Source organism: Apteryx mantelli, chromosome 22, assembly GCF_036417845.1.
Source record: "Apteryx mantelli isolate bAptMan1 chromosome 22, bAptMan1.hap1, whole genome shotgun sequence".
In the NCBI taxonomy this organism is placed as follows: Eukaryota; Metazoa; Chordata; class Aves; order Apterygiformes; family Apterygidae; genus Apteryx; species Apteryx mantelli.
In genome coordinates this window covers 14562377-14578263 of record NC_089999.1, presented here as the reverse complement: position 1 = coordinate 14578263, position 15887 = coordinate 14562377, and the positions used below count along the sequence as shown (strand labels likewise).

At 55.2% G+C, this 15887-nt stretch overlaps 1 protein-coding gene across 2 annotated transcripts in view; it reads left to right on the top strand.

The window, feature by feature from the left end:
- Positions 1-2178: 2178 nt before the first annotated feature.
- The window catches only part of CLUH (clustered mitochondria homolog), a 45533-nt gene continuing 31824 nt past the window's right edge, over positions 2179-15887 (top strand). For both annotated transcript variants that reach the window (XR_010886197.1, XM_067309619.1), the window contains exons 1-2: positions 2179-2215; positions 15445-15641. Coding sequence is in view for 1 of the 2 variants with exons in the window: in XM_067309619.1 (XP_067165720.1) it covers positions 15468-15641 (174 nt within the window). In the remaining variant the exon portion in view is untranslated. The remainder of the gene's footprint in view (positions 2216-15444; positions 15642-15887) is intronic.

Sequence of the window (15887 nt, the reverse complement as noted above, 5' to 3'; positions counted from 1 at the left end):
TACACACACCTGTTTTAGAGAGAAAGCGCTGTACGGTTGAAATAGAAATTACGTTGAAATAAACTATTTTAATCTTTGTATTTACATGAAGTGATCAGAGGGATCGCTGCAGCGCTGCAGCGGCCGACGGGCTTCCAGGGGCCGGCTTTGATAGTCCCTTTTTTTGGTCATTATTATTATTGCTGCTTTTCCCAGCACTCCCCAGGGAAGGGGTGTTTGCAGCGGAGCGACCCCTGGCATCGCAGGCCAGCGGGGAGCAGGGCTCCTGCAGCAGCAGCGCTGACCGGCCCAGCCTGTCCCGTCCCATCCCGACCCATCCTGTCCCATCCCGGCTCCTGGCCCTGCCGGCTCCCCTGCCGGTTAAAAACCCAAATTTTCTAAGCACGTTGCTAGGGCTGGTGCAAGCGCTGCTGGCTGCCTCCACCCCGTTTCTGCTTCGACGGGGCCACTGGGAGCCCTGAGCTCGCCCCGAGCTCGCCCCGATCTTGCCCCCGAGCAGCCGGCGGCTCGGGGAAGCGTCCTCCCGGCCCGCGGGCAGCCGGAGCGGCCCTGGCTGCGCCCTGCGCCCCGCCGGAGCCTCCGGCCCCTTCCCGCCGTCCCCGCCGAGGGAGCCTCGCCGCCAGCGCGCCGCGGAGCCGCCACGGCTCTCGGGCCGCCCGCGCGCCATAACAGTGGGAAGATCCGAGCGCCGCGGCGCCTTCAAACCTGCCCTTTGCTCCCGAGCGCCTGGCGCCGCTCGCTGCCTCGCCGCCCGCTCGGGAAGGCCGCGAGCTGCACCCGTCCCCTCCCCATCCCCATCCCTATCCCATCCCCATCCCCATCCCATCCCCGCTGCCGTGTGCCGGGCACTGCTAACGCCGGCTTTGCTTTCTCCCGAGTGCTACCAGGCTGCATTCCCGGCACCAGGGCATGGAACCGCACCGCAGCCCTCGGTGCAATGTGCCTTTTTCTTAATGAGACACTGAAACCCGTGCGGACGTGCGCCACCACCAGCACAACGAGCCCTGCACGTGCCCTGAGCTCGCGGCCCACTGCGCTGCCTGAGCGGCAGCGAGCAGGCAGACTGGCGGGGCACGTGAGCCCCCTTGCACCCCTGAGCACCCCCACACCCACAGCGACCTTGCAGCCTGCCGCCAAGGGCAGCGCGCAGGGCTGCCACAGCCGCCAGCGCCGCCGCGGCCGGCCACCTTCAGCACAGCCCTCACCTGAGACGCGCAGCACCGTGCACACCGTGTGCAGCACCACGTGCACCGCGCAGCACCGCGCAGCTGTCACCCAAGACGTGCAGCACCGTGCACACCGCGTGCAGCACCATGTGCACCGCGCAGCACCGCGCAGCTGTCACCCGAGATGTGCAGCACCGTGCACACCGCGTGCAGCACCATGTGCACCATGCAGCACCGCGCAGCTGTCACCCGAGACGTGCTGCACCATGCACACCGCATGCAGCACCACGTGCACTGTGCAGCACCGCGCAGCTGTCACCCGAGACGTGCTGCACCATGCACACCGCATGCAGCACCATGTGCACCGTGCAGCACCGCGCAGCTGTCACCCGAGACACGCTGCACCGTGCAGCACCGCACGCACCCCGCACTGGCCACACACCTCCTACAGGCCCCCCAGGACCCCCCTTGCCTGCCCTGTCGCTCTGGGTGCTGGCGGCCTGCACCAGGCCATGCACGGGGCTTGCTCGAGGGCCGTGCCCAGGACCTGCCCCCGGCCGTGCCCCGTGCTGCAGCCGAGCCGCGGCCCGGCCCAGGCCGTAGCGGCAGCCTGGCACCCCGGCGGCGCCCGGTCCCACAGCCAGGCCGTGCCCACCTCCGCGCCCACAGCTGCAGCCTGGCGGCGGCCGTTCTCGCGGGTGCCCGCCGTGCCGTGCCCGGGGCCGGTGCTCGGCGCTGCGCACGGCTGGGCCGGGCCCGCGGGCCGCGCGGAGCGGGCGCCTGCCCCTTTAAGGCGTTGCGGGCGCGGCGCGGCGGGGCGCGGAGGTTGGTCCCGGGCGGCGCGCCGTAGCGCGGGCACCACGTGGGGCGGTGACGGCGGCGGCAGCGGCAGCGGCGGCGGCAGCGGCAGGGCGCGGCGTCCGGGCGGAGCGGCGCCGCCATGGTCATGAAAGCGGACGAGATGCCGCCGGCCGCCGCGCAGGGCGCCGCGCACCCGCCGCCGGGCCCGCGCGCCGCCGGGAGGCCGCCGGCCGCCGAGCAGCGCCCCGGTAAGGCGGCGCGGGGACGGGCCGGGGGGGGCCGCGGCGGGCGGGCGGGCGGGGGAGGCCGCGCGGCGGCGCCGGGGCGGGGGGCGGCGCGGAGCGGAGCGGCGGCGGCGGCGGCGGCCTGTGCGGCCCCGGGCCGCGGCCCCGCGAGGAGCCGAGCGGAGCAGCGCAGCGGCCCCGGCCGGGCCCAAGGTGACCTTCAGCGGGGCGCCCGCGTGGCGGGGCCCGGCGCGGCCTGCGCGGCGGCAGGCGGCAGGCGGCAGCTCCGGGGGCGCCGGGCCCGGCCAGGCCCGTCCGCGCCTCCCGCCGCCCCGCAGCGCCGCCCGGGGCTGGGGCCGCCGCCAAGCGCAGGGGCGGCTGCTGCCGCCTCCTCCTCCTCCTCCTCCTCCTCCTTCCTCTTCTCTTCTTCTTTCCCCGAGGCCGCCACGTTCCTTCCAGCTGCAGCTCGCGTAGCCTGTGCCGGTAAACTGTGTTTTACCGCGCCGCTGCTGCTGGACGTTGGCGTCGTCTTCTTGTGATAGGTAACGGCAAAATTGCCCAGGAAACGTAAAGCGCGAGCACCTTTGACACGTCAGGAAATACCCCAAAACGAGGGCTCGGGTTCTCTTGGGAAGGGCGAGGAGCTTGCGAGAGACCTCAGCTGGAAACCGTGTGTTTTAACTAGCTGTTTGCAGGCTGCTGTAGCCTTAGGTTAGAAAGGCTCGGACGGTGGGGGTCAGGGCACAGCCTTCTGTCCTGGCCTGTCCCCCAGCGTCCCCTCGAGTCCGCTTCCAGGCGGCTGCGCTCGGGGGTTGCGGGCTGCCAGGTGGTTTGAACTTTGTTGAGCTTTGGTGCGTTTTATCTTCAAGAACTTGCAGTTCTGAGCACTGATCGTGGACTTGACCTTTCTGTCTGGTCTTTAACATGCAAGAAAAAAGGCAAAAGCAATAAACTTTGTGGACGGCCACCTTCTTCAGTGAGGAAGGTGTCTGCATCGTCTGAGCAAGTGACCTGTCGCTTCCTCCCTCCCCTGCTTTTACGGTCACGAGGTGAATTTTTGAAGTTTGCCACTTAAACCAAAGTTCGTCAGTGTTCTGCCACCGAGCAGACTGGAAGTAATTCAAGCGTGTGGGGAAGGCAGTGTTGAAAGCTCCCCCCGCCCCCCTCCGCCTTTTTTTTTTTTTTTTTAATGGGTGTCACATTTCCAGTTCCAATAACTAGGTTAAAAAGTTACACTGTGTAATCCCTGCGTTTCAAAGTGTAAGCTGGCTGCGGAGGAGGGAGGAGGAAAAATCCCCTCCGTGTTTTAGCATTGCTTAATTGGTCGGGCACCTAATGAGACCTGGGGGGAAGGGAAGAGGAAGGCTCTTGCGTTTTCTTAAAGCATCAGGTTGAGGCCAGTACTGGCAGCTGAAAATATCTGTTTCATCTGCTGGCCTATCAAAACCTCTTGCCACACGCCTCCCACACAGGAATGCTATCATTGCAGTGGAAACGGAGAGAGTCAGTCGGAGTTGGCATTAAGCGTTAGGAGTTCCCGGTTCCCAGGCCTCTCTTTCTCCTCGGGAAAAATCAGCACTTTGTTCCGCTGTTCCCGTCACTCTGTATTTCCTTCTCATGTAGCAGCAGTCTTTGAAATGTTACTAAGGAGAAAGTAGGTATAACTTTGTACTGGACGTATTCTGAATGGGCATCTAGCTGATGAAATGCACTTTCTCTTTCCTGCTAGACGTCAGGACTGGGGAGTTATTTTCTCCACTTCTTAAAAGGCAAGAGAATTGACAACTGCTTCTCTCCACCTCCGCTCTAGATAAAAACGTTGAGGCTGCTTCATTGTTCTGGGCACAGAAAGATGCAAAAATGTGACCAGTTTGGGATCCTATAATGCTCTCTAGTGAGGGCAGGTATGGGTTAAGTTACCATTCTTCTTAACTAGCACAAGGTCAAGAGACAGTAACTGTGTGCAGCATTTGCACTTCTTGGATTATTATTATTTCTGCAGTTGTCACTGCCTTAGAAAAGGTTTGTCTTGCATGCAAATTTAGCAGTGCTTCTAGTCACTGTAAAACAAATACTTTTTGTCCCTGCCTTACCCTGAGTTTTGCTTTTTCTAACTAGATCCCTCTTCCCCTGTTCTAATTCACCTGTGCGTTCAGACATGTCTTCTGTTCAAACCCACGGTGAAGGAAGATATTAATGGAAAACTGGTGTGGATGCAAGTGTAGTTGTACATTAGTAACAAGGTCAAAGAGACTGAATCTTAATCTAGGGAACTGCTACCACTGTCTGTCGCTTGACCTTGGAGGTTCTTTGGTGCTTTGGAAGGGACTGAATTGCTGGCAGCTGGCTTCTTTTTTTCTTTTCTTTTTTTTTTTTTAATGCAGTTGTAACAGTCCTGAGGGGGGAGAATTGGAGGAATATTGTGCAAGAGAAATCTGATCATCGCTACAAGGTTAAAAAAAGGGAAAGGAGCGTGATAAATGCAGTGTCTGTGCGGCAAGATGGGGGGGATGGGAACCCAAGAGAACGGTGGTAGGAACAGTCCTGCTTGTGGGATAGCCACGGCTGAGCTCCCATTAAGAGACCTCCAAGTCCATTGCTCTGCCTCGGCAACCTTGCTGGCGGTTTCCCAGCTGAAAACGGGCAGTAAGCAGGTCAGTAACATGCACCTGGATAAATCCACCAGCAGACACATAACTGCCTTCTACACTGTAGAAACAACTTTGTATTGGAGAGTACTGAGTTTGTCTTGATCGTCTGTAAATGCCGAAGCTTGGCACTGATCCCTCTCCCAGTACGGCTTTCCAGTACTCCATTTACTTTCTTACGTCGTCTTCTATTGGTTGTACTAGAAAGTTGTTTCCAGAAGCTTTAAAGGTCTGAAGTTCACTTTTTTTTATTTGCTTTTGAGAAGTAAAACCCATCCACAAAGGGTAGTACTTGGACAGAGTGTGAAAGATTAAAAACAAGGCTTGGCCCTTCCCTTAGTGGTGGTGGCTGTCGGTTTTTGGAAGCAGGTCAGTTTTTCACCAGTACTCTCTCTCCGAGCTGCCTCTCCAGCAGCAGTGTTGAAGCAGCTCCCCGCAGGGAGGTTTAGTAGAGGGTCCCCCAGTAGGGGCTGAACTGGCTTCCTGGTTGGGGGCTTCTGGCAGCAGGAGACAAGACTCCGAGCACCTCGCTCTTGTGGTGTCCGTGGCACAAGTGAGGGCAGGGTGCGAGGGGGAAGCCCGTGGAGCAGCGCAGTTCCAGTCTGGATGGAGACCTTTACTGCACGTATCTTCCCATCTGCCTCTCTGCGTGATTCCGGTCACTGCTGGCTTGGGCCTGGATCTGCCGTCCGTGACCTGCTTCCAGGGTGGCAAGACTGGCTGAACGTTAGTGTCAATCCTAACCTCCAGCCTGCGCGCGGCTGATGCAGCGGAGCTTGCACACGTACGTAAGGCGCGAGAGCTTTCTATTGTGTTCTCCTTTTCTAACGTTAGTCTGGGATGAGTGGTTATCTGGCACTGGTTCTTGACAAACCTGCAAAGACGCACTTGCCCGGCTGACAAACCTATCTTTGGGTGGGGAAGTAGATCTACACTTGCAGAAATAAACTCTGTTCCCAAGCTGAAGAGTGAACTGCTGTGTCTTGTTCAACTCTCCTTTCCTTGGCCAGTCCTGAGGGGAAAATCCAGTGAGGCAGTCCAGTCAAAGTAAGATTCCTAATCTCTAAGTGCTATTAGGTAATGGCACTTAAAAATATTGTTTTTGTAGTTTGTACTTCCCTCTCCTTTAAAGAAGAAAGCCGTATGGAAAGCCCTTGAAACTGCAGGCTCTCAAGGAGTTTCTGTAGTTGCTAGCCAACAAAGTAAAATTGCAGGTTTGTGACTCTTGTGGTGTTCTCCTAGACCTACTGCAAGTTATTCTAAGGCAGGTGGATATGAACCCTCCTTACCAGGCTCTCCACTGGTTAACCAAGTGTGGTTCCAGCTGAAGGAGAGAGGGGAAATGGTAGTATAGATGTTCCCTAAGGCAAACCGTGTCTTGCAGAGCACACCGCTGCCGGGAGCAGGGGCTGAGCCTGTCTTTGCCGTCCGCAGAGCTGTAGTCTGCAAAGCCTTCCCCAGGCTGCGGCAGCTCCCCGCGCTGCGGAGGCAGCTGGGGTTAAGAGGGGCGTTGGTGCGAGCCCAGCTCGTAGTGCTGCGTGTGGTAGGTGAGGGTTGCTAGCTATCCCTGGCAGAGGGGATTTTGCAGGACGGGTAAGTTCCTGGACCGCAGCCTGCAGCGCGCTGGTGCGGAGTCTCTCGGAGCAGATGTGCCGGCCTGTTTCCCTGGGGCAGTGCACGGCCCGGAGGCATCCCAGGGCCGCAGTGTGGTTTGGAGGCGCGGGCTAGCCCAGACATACGCGCCGCGGGACGAAGCAAGCGGCAGGTGCTGCCGAAGATGTCTCCGGCTCGCCCCAAGGCATGGTCGTACCTGGAGCTCCCTGCCGTCAGCTCTGCAAGGCTTGGGGCTCTGGGGCTCCTCAGGATCTTGTGCCAGGCTCTTGGGATCAGGAAGCTCGGCCCTGCTGGGCTCGTGCTATGCGGAGTTTTCGCAGCAGCAGCTGTGGCCGTGGTGGCCAATTTTAGTGCTCGCTGAGGGTGAAACTGGAGTCTTCACTGCGATGCGATACCATGGCCTCGCGTTCACTCTGGGCTGTGGCCTCTGTCTACAAGTCTGATGTTCTCCTGGTCCAGCTGCACACTAGCTTTAATGGGGTAATTAACTCTCTTGGGCTTTTGCTGTGTAAGTAGCTGTCTGAAACTAAAGTGTGTGCCAAAATAAAATACATGCATGTAAGGAATTATGGACTTATTCACAGTATCTGTCTGAAACATTACTCCTTCCTCCAACTTTCTTCTCTTGAGAAGTTTGAGAAACAGTCTTCCTAACGCTGGCAATGTTTTTGTCAGTGTTGATCTTTGCACTTTGCCTTAAGTCCTAGTCTTTGCGCCTGGTTTCTCTAATGTTTGAATTACTCATTGCTGTAGCAGAGTCACTTAGCCAGCTACTTTCAGAACTAAATTTCCAAAGTTTTGACCAGACAGACTTTACAAACTGGCTTAATTGTAGTTCCCAGACGTGGAGAGCAGAGCTGGGTAATTCAGGGTGCCAAGTGCAAAGCACTGAAGGCGTTTCTGTGGCCTGAAGTGCCAGCAGCTGTGGGACCCATGGGTGCCCTTGGGCACAGCTGCAACACACATGTTCCAGTATCAATAAGAACACAAGGCCACAAATCTCGAAGTAGACTAGAATGTGGCTTAAAGTGCTTGGGTTTATCCAGTCAAACTGTACTGTGGATATACACTAGATAGAAATGAATACTTTCCCCACTTAATATCCGTGGAGCAGGCAGTGCTGCGGAAGAGACTTCCAAACCCGCGTGTCTTGGGCGGACCTGCCAGCGTCAGCCAGGAGCCCGGGAGCTCTCTCGCACATCCCCAAACTGCAGGGCCTCCGCACGCCTCCTCGAGTCAAACCCGGATGTTGTAAGGCCGCTGAAACATAAATGCAGTACCCACAGATGGGTTAAAGCCAACCTGAGTTTAATGACGGCAGTAGAGCAGCTCTGACACTTCACCGTGGGCTCTTATTAAAAGAAGCGCTTGTTGCATCTAAACAAGTGCTGAAAGTTTCTGGGAAGCTGCGGCCTCCCCTGGGGAGGCAGAGGAAGGCAGGACCACGCTATATCCCATTTCCCCTGATAGACTCTTTAAAAAACACTTCCACCCGGGCTACCTCTGCAGCTAGTGTCTAATTAATTAAATAATTTAATGTAGCCAATTTATTTTAAATCATTAAACAATTTATTTTAATTTATTATTCAGATACAATTTAATTTGCATTTGCTATATCAACACCAGCCTTCACATGTGGAAAACTAGCATATACTGCACTGCACTGAACTTAACTTTGGCCTGTGTAAAGAAATGCTGCTCGGCTTCTTGAAACACCCTGGGCAGATCTCTTGTCGAGGCAGAGGCTTCGTCCCTTGCCGGGTAGCGCTCGGTGACCGGCACCCTGGCGCCTTGCCCCCTTCCCCGTGCCCCCCTGCGCTGCCCCGCAGCAGCCGCGGGTCCTTCCAGCCGAAGCTCTGCTCGTGTGCGGCCAGGACAGCGCTTGGTTCTTCTGGCAGCGTCGGCCCTTATCTGTGTCTGTGCGCTTCAAAAAGTGGAAATATGGGGGTGGGAGGAGCACCTGAGGGTCCAATTTGAGTATGGATGGCTTAGTTTTGCTGTTTTGTGTATGTCCCAAGCGTAGAGACTGCCAGCAGTCTTATTTCTACATAATTAAATGCCCTTGCATCATTAATACAGGATGGTGTTGTATTGCTTTTTCTTAATTTTTTATTGCTGTTGATTCAGTTACACGTAAACTGTTACACAATGTAAACCACCTGTCTGACCTGGCCGCCTGCTTGGAGGGATGAGTGTTGCGCTCCTGTTGATGAACATGATAGCTGCATCATTAGACTAGGTTTACGTGGCCATTAGAGGGAAAGGTAAACTTTATTTAAACATAAATATTATCATTAAACTTAGTAACTTTCCTAATTGCAAAAAAATGTACTTCTGTTCTAGCTACCAGATCTGCTTTAAAATGAAATGGAATCTGCACTTCCATTTTACCTCTCCCCACTCCAAGTGGGACTTCGTAGTGCCTAACCGAATCGGCCTGGCACACAATTGCGCTCGCCTTTTCTGATAAGGAGCGAGAGAAAGTTGGAGTTGCCAGTACACCAAAACTATATCCTCCAAAAGCATCAGGAAAATCATTAGTTGTAGATGCAGGTGTAATTTCAAACTTGATGCTAGATACTTAGGAGATACTCCTTGTTACTAAGGGATTTAAGGTTAGGCCTTTTTTGCACCATAAAATTGCTACGGAGAGCAGCTCCAATGGGTGACAAACATTAGCAGGGAAACCTTGGTTATGCTGATTGGGTCTGTCACTCACATGGATCTGAGTGGGAGAGATTTTTATTCTGTTTTCTTCTTTCTCTCTTTAAAAAGAACAATAGAAGCTAGTCAGTGATTTAATTTTCTATAAAGAGCTCTGGGTCTGTTTTTCAGCCTGTTATTGCATTTCTCCTTGGCAGGTTGTTTGCCTAAGCATAAGGCTCTGAGGACTGCTTCTGGGTGTCCCAGGATTTTCTTTGGAGAAGCTGTCCTCCTCCTTGTGTATGTTTTGTGCTGGGTTGGCCTTGAGCAAGTGATTATGTAAGCTGTGTTATCTTAGTTTCATTCTAGCGTTGAGATTTTCATGCTAGGGATGTGGCACTTATTTTTCTTCTCTTTGGTAAAGAGTTGGGGTCCTTCGCATGTGGGAAGCGGTGTGGAGCACTCGAGACTTGTAGAGGAAACTTGTAGGGGAATTGGGGCAGGAGGGGTGTCAGGTTGCTTGGACAGACGCAAAGGCTTTCCTAGGCAGATCCGATGGGTTCGGACTGCAAGTCTCGCATGCCTAGTGTAACTTCTTTGCAATATGCACATCTTTGCATGTGTCCAAGAAAACCAGGACCGCAGAAGTGACCACCGCAGCTGAATGAAGTGCAGTGAGTGCTTCAGTTCGGTGTGTGTGCCCGTGCACCACCAGAAGCGCAAGGAGGAGCACAAATGCCCTGCTGCTTTAGCTGGAGGAAGGAGAGGAGGAGGAGGCAGCGGCTGCCGAGTGCCCCGCTGTGTCGCATCAGCCCCTGGGCTCGCTGGTCTGTGCCGCGCCTGCTTGGGCTGTAGGCTTTCCAGGGCACTTGTCTGCAGAAATCTCCAGCTCTGTAATCCCTGCATCAGTTACCTTAATCATAATATCGGATGTTTTAAATAAGCATAGAGAGAGGAATGGTTTGGGGAGGGGTTATATGTGTGTGGTTTTGTGGTTTGTTTATTTCTGATATGGCAGAGGAGGGTGAGAGGACAGAAAATTCGTCTGGAAACTACTCCCTAGTTCACTGGCCAGATCTTTTATGCTCGTCTGTTTAGTATGGATGGCTCTGCCTGGGCCTAGGCATGCCATAGTAACGAACCTTGTCTTGTAATTCAATGCATCTCATTTGCTTACAAGTTTGGCAGAGCTGAAGTGCTCTAACATTTGTCCCATGCTGCACCGGTACAGCACTCGATATCAGCAGTCTATTTATAACGAGCTTCTGGGCTGAAGCAATCGGGCTAATATCTGCTCTTAGAGTGCGCTTGGAGAACTTGTTAGATATACGTGTATGTCTTTGTTCTCTGGAGCGGTGAGGAGAGGAGGAGATCTTCAGCTGCCGGGAGTTAGTTTTGCGCTTTGTGGATATCGCAGCGCTCTGTAGCTTTGCAGTTGGCAAGCGGCAGCGAAGATGATGTGCAGAGGATGAAGGTCACTGGAAGGGGCTTCAGGAGAACTGCTGTGAATCCAGCATCTAATTCTGACCGAGATACTGGAAAGGAGGAAAGAGATGTATACTTAAGAGTATATGGGACACAGATCTGAGTCAGTTGTTGGTCCTGTGCTTCTTGTCACCTTGGGTCCAAGTAAGAATTTTCCTTGGAGAACTGGGCTGACTGTGTGAAAATGTTAACAAATCCGAACTGGAGAGGGTGAGGTCTGCCTTGTGGGAATTGCCTTGTGGGGACTTAAATATATGTGTGCAAAGAAGAGATTTGCAAACAAAACTAACTTTTCTAATCCAGTGCTGTATGAGCCAGGTTGCTTGTAATCATGGGAAACAGCATTTTTGCAAACTGCTGTAGGCATGTCACCGATCTAATTTTCCAGACACGCAGCTTTAATTCGTGTGACGAGAGGTCACCCCTCTTACCAAAACCTCCCGCAAGCTGCGCCGTCTCCCCGGACGTGCCAGAAGCTTCCCAGTGTGCTGGGCCGTATCCAGACGTTATCCCCAGCGAGGCGGTGACTGAAAGCCTGCAAAAATGCACGGAGTACATCCAAGACTTACCCGAGGCTAAGGGCGAAGAAGAAACGGCAACGGCCTTTGATAGCAGCTGCTCAAAACTCCGCTTTGCCGCCACTGGCCTACTGCAGCAGGCAGAGGCATCCCGTGCCTTGGCCGTCCTTCCCCTCGACCTTGAGAAAGGGTCAGCAGTGCTGTTACATGGTGCTCAGTTGCTCGAGGCCTGCCAGTGCCATGTGAAACTTGAGGACAGCCGTTTAGATCGTAGATCGTGCAACCAGGAAGAGCACGTGGCCAGCGCGGCCCGCGGAGCGCTTCCTGCCGACCCGCGGCAGAGCCCCGACCGCTGCGGGGAGGCAACAGCCTTGAATTCAGAAACGTCCTTCGCGGATCTGGGCAGCGTGTCGAAGCGCAGATCTGCTGCTCCCTCCTTGGGGAGCTGTGAAATGCTCGAAACGTCTGCCTCTGATCTGTCAGCAAACACAGAAGAAATCCCGTGTGTCCCAAAGACAGTCTTGTCCTCCTTCCTCTGTGATGAGACATTATCTCAGGCTCAGGATATAGGTGCTGGTTTTGTGTTGACTGACCGTACCGCTTGCCCCAGTGGCAGCTTAAATTGTGACGCCGGCTCTAAGGTGCATGTGCTGTCGTCAAAGCAGCAGCAGCGGAGGAGGAGGAGGAAAAAGAAGCTTACACTTCTAGGTGCTCAGCGGAGGGGCTCTCTGTTGCCCCTGACGTAGCTGAAAGACTTGGGTGCCTGCGAGGGGTTGGGGCGGCTGTGTGTGTTTGTGGCGTGGGGTAGGGTGAAGGAGAGGGGAGGCAAGTTTACACTTCAACACTTTTCTGGTTTGAGTTTTCCCAGCTGTGCTCATTACCAAAAAGTGACCTGTTTATTCCTTGTCCACATTAGCAAAAGAAACATAGGGCTCTTCTGCTTGTAACCCGAATACTGCAACGTAAACCAAAACGCGATTGGAGCTCTGTGACGATAACGGTTGTATGAAACTGCAAGGCTGGTGAGGCTGCTTAGGATGTTGCACTCACGTGCAATGAGAACTAAACTTCCCAAGATCCATTACGTCCATTATCACATGCGGTCGGCAGTGTTCAGATGTGAACCTTCTGCCACGCCAGGGATCTCGATCCGTGTAGCTCGTGAGGTGCCTGAGCACATCAGCAGGGTCGCTATAAATAGGAAGCATGATTAGAATAGTGCCTGTCCCCTTGGCGCGTGTACTCTTTGTCCAGGTGCAAAGATGAAACTTAATCCTCTTACCTACCCTTTCCACCAGGTGCGAAATGCAATTCAGGCAATGCACGTTTCTTTCTTACCATTGAACGGTGTCTGTTCCTCTTCCTCCCCTCTTCAGTATTTTGCTTTGCCTGTTTTCCGGACAGTTTAATTTTCATGTATATTCAGGGTTTGTTCGCACTGCGCTCCAGAGTGAAAATGAGAACATCCCGTTACCGTGAGGCTGCCAGCTTGCAAGGGGCAGAGCTTAACGAGCGCCTTAGGTGCACTCGCGGCACAGGCCGACGGCTGGAAGGGAGAGGATCCCCGCTGCGGCCCGGAACATCCCCCGCCGTACGGGGGAGCCTGGCAGCGACAGCCTTTGGCTGGAACCACAAAGCTGCGTCTAGAGGCCGAGCGTGCGGGAGGAATGGATCTGCCTGTTGCCGCTCATAGCAGCGGGATCGAGGTCGGTGAGCGGGAGGAGTGGTGGGTAGCGCCTGAGAACGGGGGTGCAGCCGCCCTTCCGGCACGCTTCGGTGGGCTCCAGCGACGTAGTCCCGACCGCGTCCCATCGCTGCTTTCAGCCCAGGCCAGGGGCTTATACCTGAAACAGAGCTTCTTGCCCGCTTGACGCTGGAACTGAGAATGAGTAACGGGGGAAAAAATCTTTGCAGATATCTTTCAGGTTTCTTTTTTGTCCTTTCTGCCATCTTGAATCTGCTGAAATCGGAAGGCTGACTCTTTTCCCTGTGGATGCCGTTTCCGACGTCTTTGCCGGTGGCCGGTGGGAAGGCCAGCCCTGCCCCTGCTTGCAGCCCGCCTCCTGGGTGCTGCTATAGCACGGCAGTAAGAATCGGTGACCCACTTTAAGAGCAGGCAGGTAGAGCTCTGCTTTGCAGCAGGGCGAGCGTATGCAGTGAGTCAGCAGCGAGTAGGCAGCATGTCCTCCGGGCAGCTCGCTTGCGCTGCTGTGAATTGGGGGTTGAAACAAAACATGCTGTTTTTTGTTGAAATGTCTGTGTTCTGTAAAAACCCCACCAAAAAAAAACATCGTTGGCTTTAAATCAGAGGGTTAACTTGCTGGACAGCCGTTCTTTCTCAGCCCAAGTTTAATTTCTTGTTTCTGAACTGAAGACAGTGCTGGCTAGAGCTGGATCTCGTGGTGCAAGGGGACGTGGAGCTGTTGCCTCCGTGTCCCTTGGGACATGTGCCCAGAGCGCGGCACTGGGCGGGAGCAGGAGTGTTGGGCAAGGTGGCACGGCTGGGAATAAGAGCGCAGAGACAGGAGCCAGCACATCTCATGAGCTGCTCCTTCCGCTTCTCAACTGCCAGTAAAAGTCTGTGTGTAATGCGGTCAGAAAAGGTCCATGGTCGTGGACTGGTGGCACCTGCGGGTGTCTGAGGTGCTGGATAGTTTCACTGCCCGCGCTCTAGCCGTGCTTGTTCCTATATCCTGCCCTAGGGCATCTGCTGCTGCGGCAGCTGGCATTGGGGTGCTGGGTCTCGGGTCTGTGCTACACCCTCCCTCATGGCCTCGTGCCTAGGGCCAAATTCTGCTTCTCCTTCTTGGCTGCTACGGCAGGAGCAAAAGTTCAGAGATCCTGCCCTGTTTGTACTGCCCTGTGTGGGCAGGGGCTGGACCAAACCTAATTCAGGAGCCTGGGGCAAACGCAAGGGAAGGGCTAGTCCTGGCTACGAGGAGCCTCAGATGTTGCATTTCTGGCTATAGCTTTTCTCCTCTCCGTGTGTCCCAGGCCGCTGGGAAGGAGCTCTGGCCCTACGGCTGTGCGGGTGTAACAAGGGGCTCTCCCCAGGCCTCTGGGGATCCGTTGTTTTTCTGAAAACACGATCTCTTGGGGCATTCTTGTGTGGTGCTTTTCCTCCTTTCCAGCATGGCTGGAGCTTGTTAGAGCCGGAGCCGAGCACTCTAGCCTGGCTTGCCCATGGTTTCATCTGTCGAAAAAATGAACAGCTCCCGTTAGGGACATATGCAAGGTGACAGTGAACATGAGCAGTGGCTGCTGAGATGCTAAAGGCACCGGAGGCTGGTTGTGGTAGCTCTGTCTGCCTGCTGCTTTGAAGCAGGTAAGCTTTCCTTGCATTCCCTGCGCTGTGCGCTTCACCCTGTCTTAATTCAGCCTTGACGGCCGTCTTTGAAGCATGTTTGCTGTTGGCTTCCCTGTTGCCTCTCTGCAAGTGGGTAATTAATGGCTGTTTCTACTGTTCCAGCAGTAGCACCTCTGTCCAATGCTGTAACATATCCCCTTTCAGCACGGTCCCCAGCCTGTGTTGGTGGGTTTCAGCTGCTTCAGGAGACCTGCAGCTTCCTCTGTCTGATCTGTTCCCTGGCAGGGTCTGCTTCAGAGGCAAGGAAAACAAACCATTGCCAAAGCATGAAGGAGGTGCAAAGATCTCCCTCTCCCCATGACGCTTCTGTCTAAATGAGCACCTAAAATGTCGTCACCATTTTCTTAAATGAAACTGCTGAGGCCAAGCCTCACCCTGGCACCATGGGATCTCTGCAAAGTATTTTGAAAATGCAGAGGGTGGCCTGATGCGTGCAGGGGTGTGGGAGCTGTTTGCGTTGCTGTGAAGTAACCTGGCTGCCATGTGACTTGCAGCTTAGCAGTGCAACTGCCGTCCTTTCCCCTCCCTTTCCCTGGCTGAACAGTAGCGTACCAGGAGATATGCTGGAAGCCGTGTAACGTGTTGGTGCAGGGGTTACAGCTGCCTCCAGGCCGCAAAGCACCACACACCCATTTCTTTTAATTAAGAGGGTTAAGACTAGATTGAATGTGTTGTGTGCTGACCCATCCTTCCTGCTTTCCTTCCCTCCCCTCTCCGCACAGGGTCTGTGGAAGATGCAAACCCCGCTGGCAAGTGCGAGCGTGTTCATTGCGCTGCGAGGGGAAGGGAGGGCAGGGCCTGGCACACCTATGTCTAGTAAACACCAATTGCAGAGTAAAATGTTTGCTGTATTTTAACCCCTGACTCGCCTGGCTGGGTTGGCCGGAGGACGATGATTTAGTTGCGAACTGTGTCCCTAACTTGGAGAGGATTGTCCGTTTGCTGAGACCTTACCTAAACGCCCCTCTTCTTACCCAGAGCACTCGTCCGGCGTGGCGCTCATGAACGGCAGCGGCCCGCACGAGAGCCTCAAGGGCGACAAGGACGCCCGGCAGAACGGCCACGAGGAGGCTGAGCCGGGGGAAGATGGGAACGACCAGGAGGTCATTGTCATACAGGACACGGGATTTACTGTCAAGATCTGCGCGCCCGGGATAGAGCCCTTTTCCCTGCAGGTACCTCCCTTCCGAGAGACGGAGAAATAGTGGCCAGCGGGGTGGGGAGAGGAGGCAGTGCCGGAGCAGGGCAGGCATGAAAGGGGGCCGGGCCGGGCTGGCACGTGCCGGCATGCATGGCCTGGCGCGCGGGGAGCGTGTCCTCCGCACCGCAGCGAGCCCGGAGACTCCTGCGGGCAGGAGAGACGGCGAGCGCTGCCCCGGCCCCGGGTGGGGGAGTGGGAAGGAGCAGCGCCAGGGCCTCTC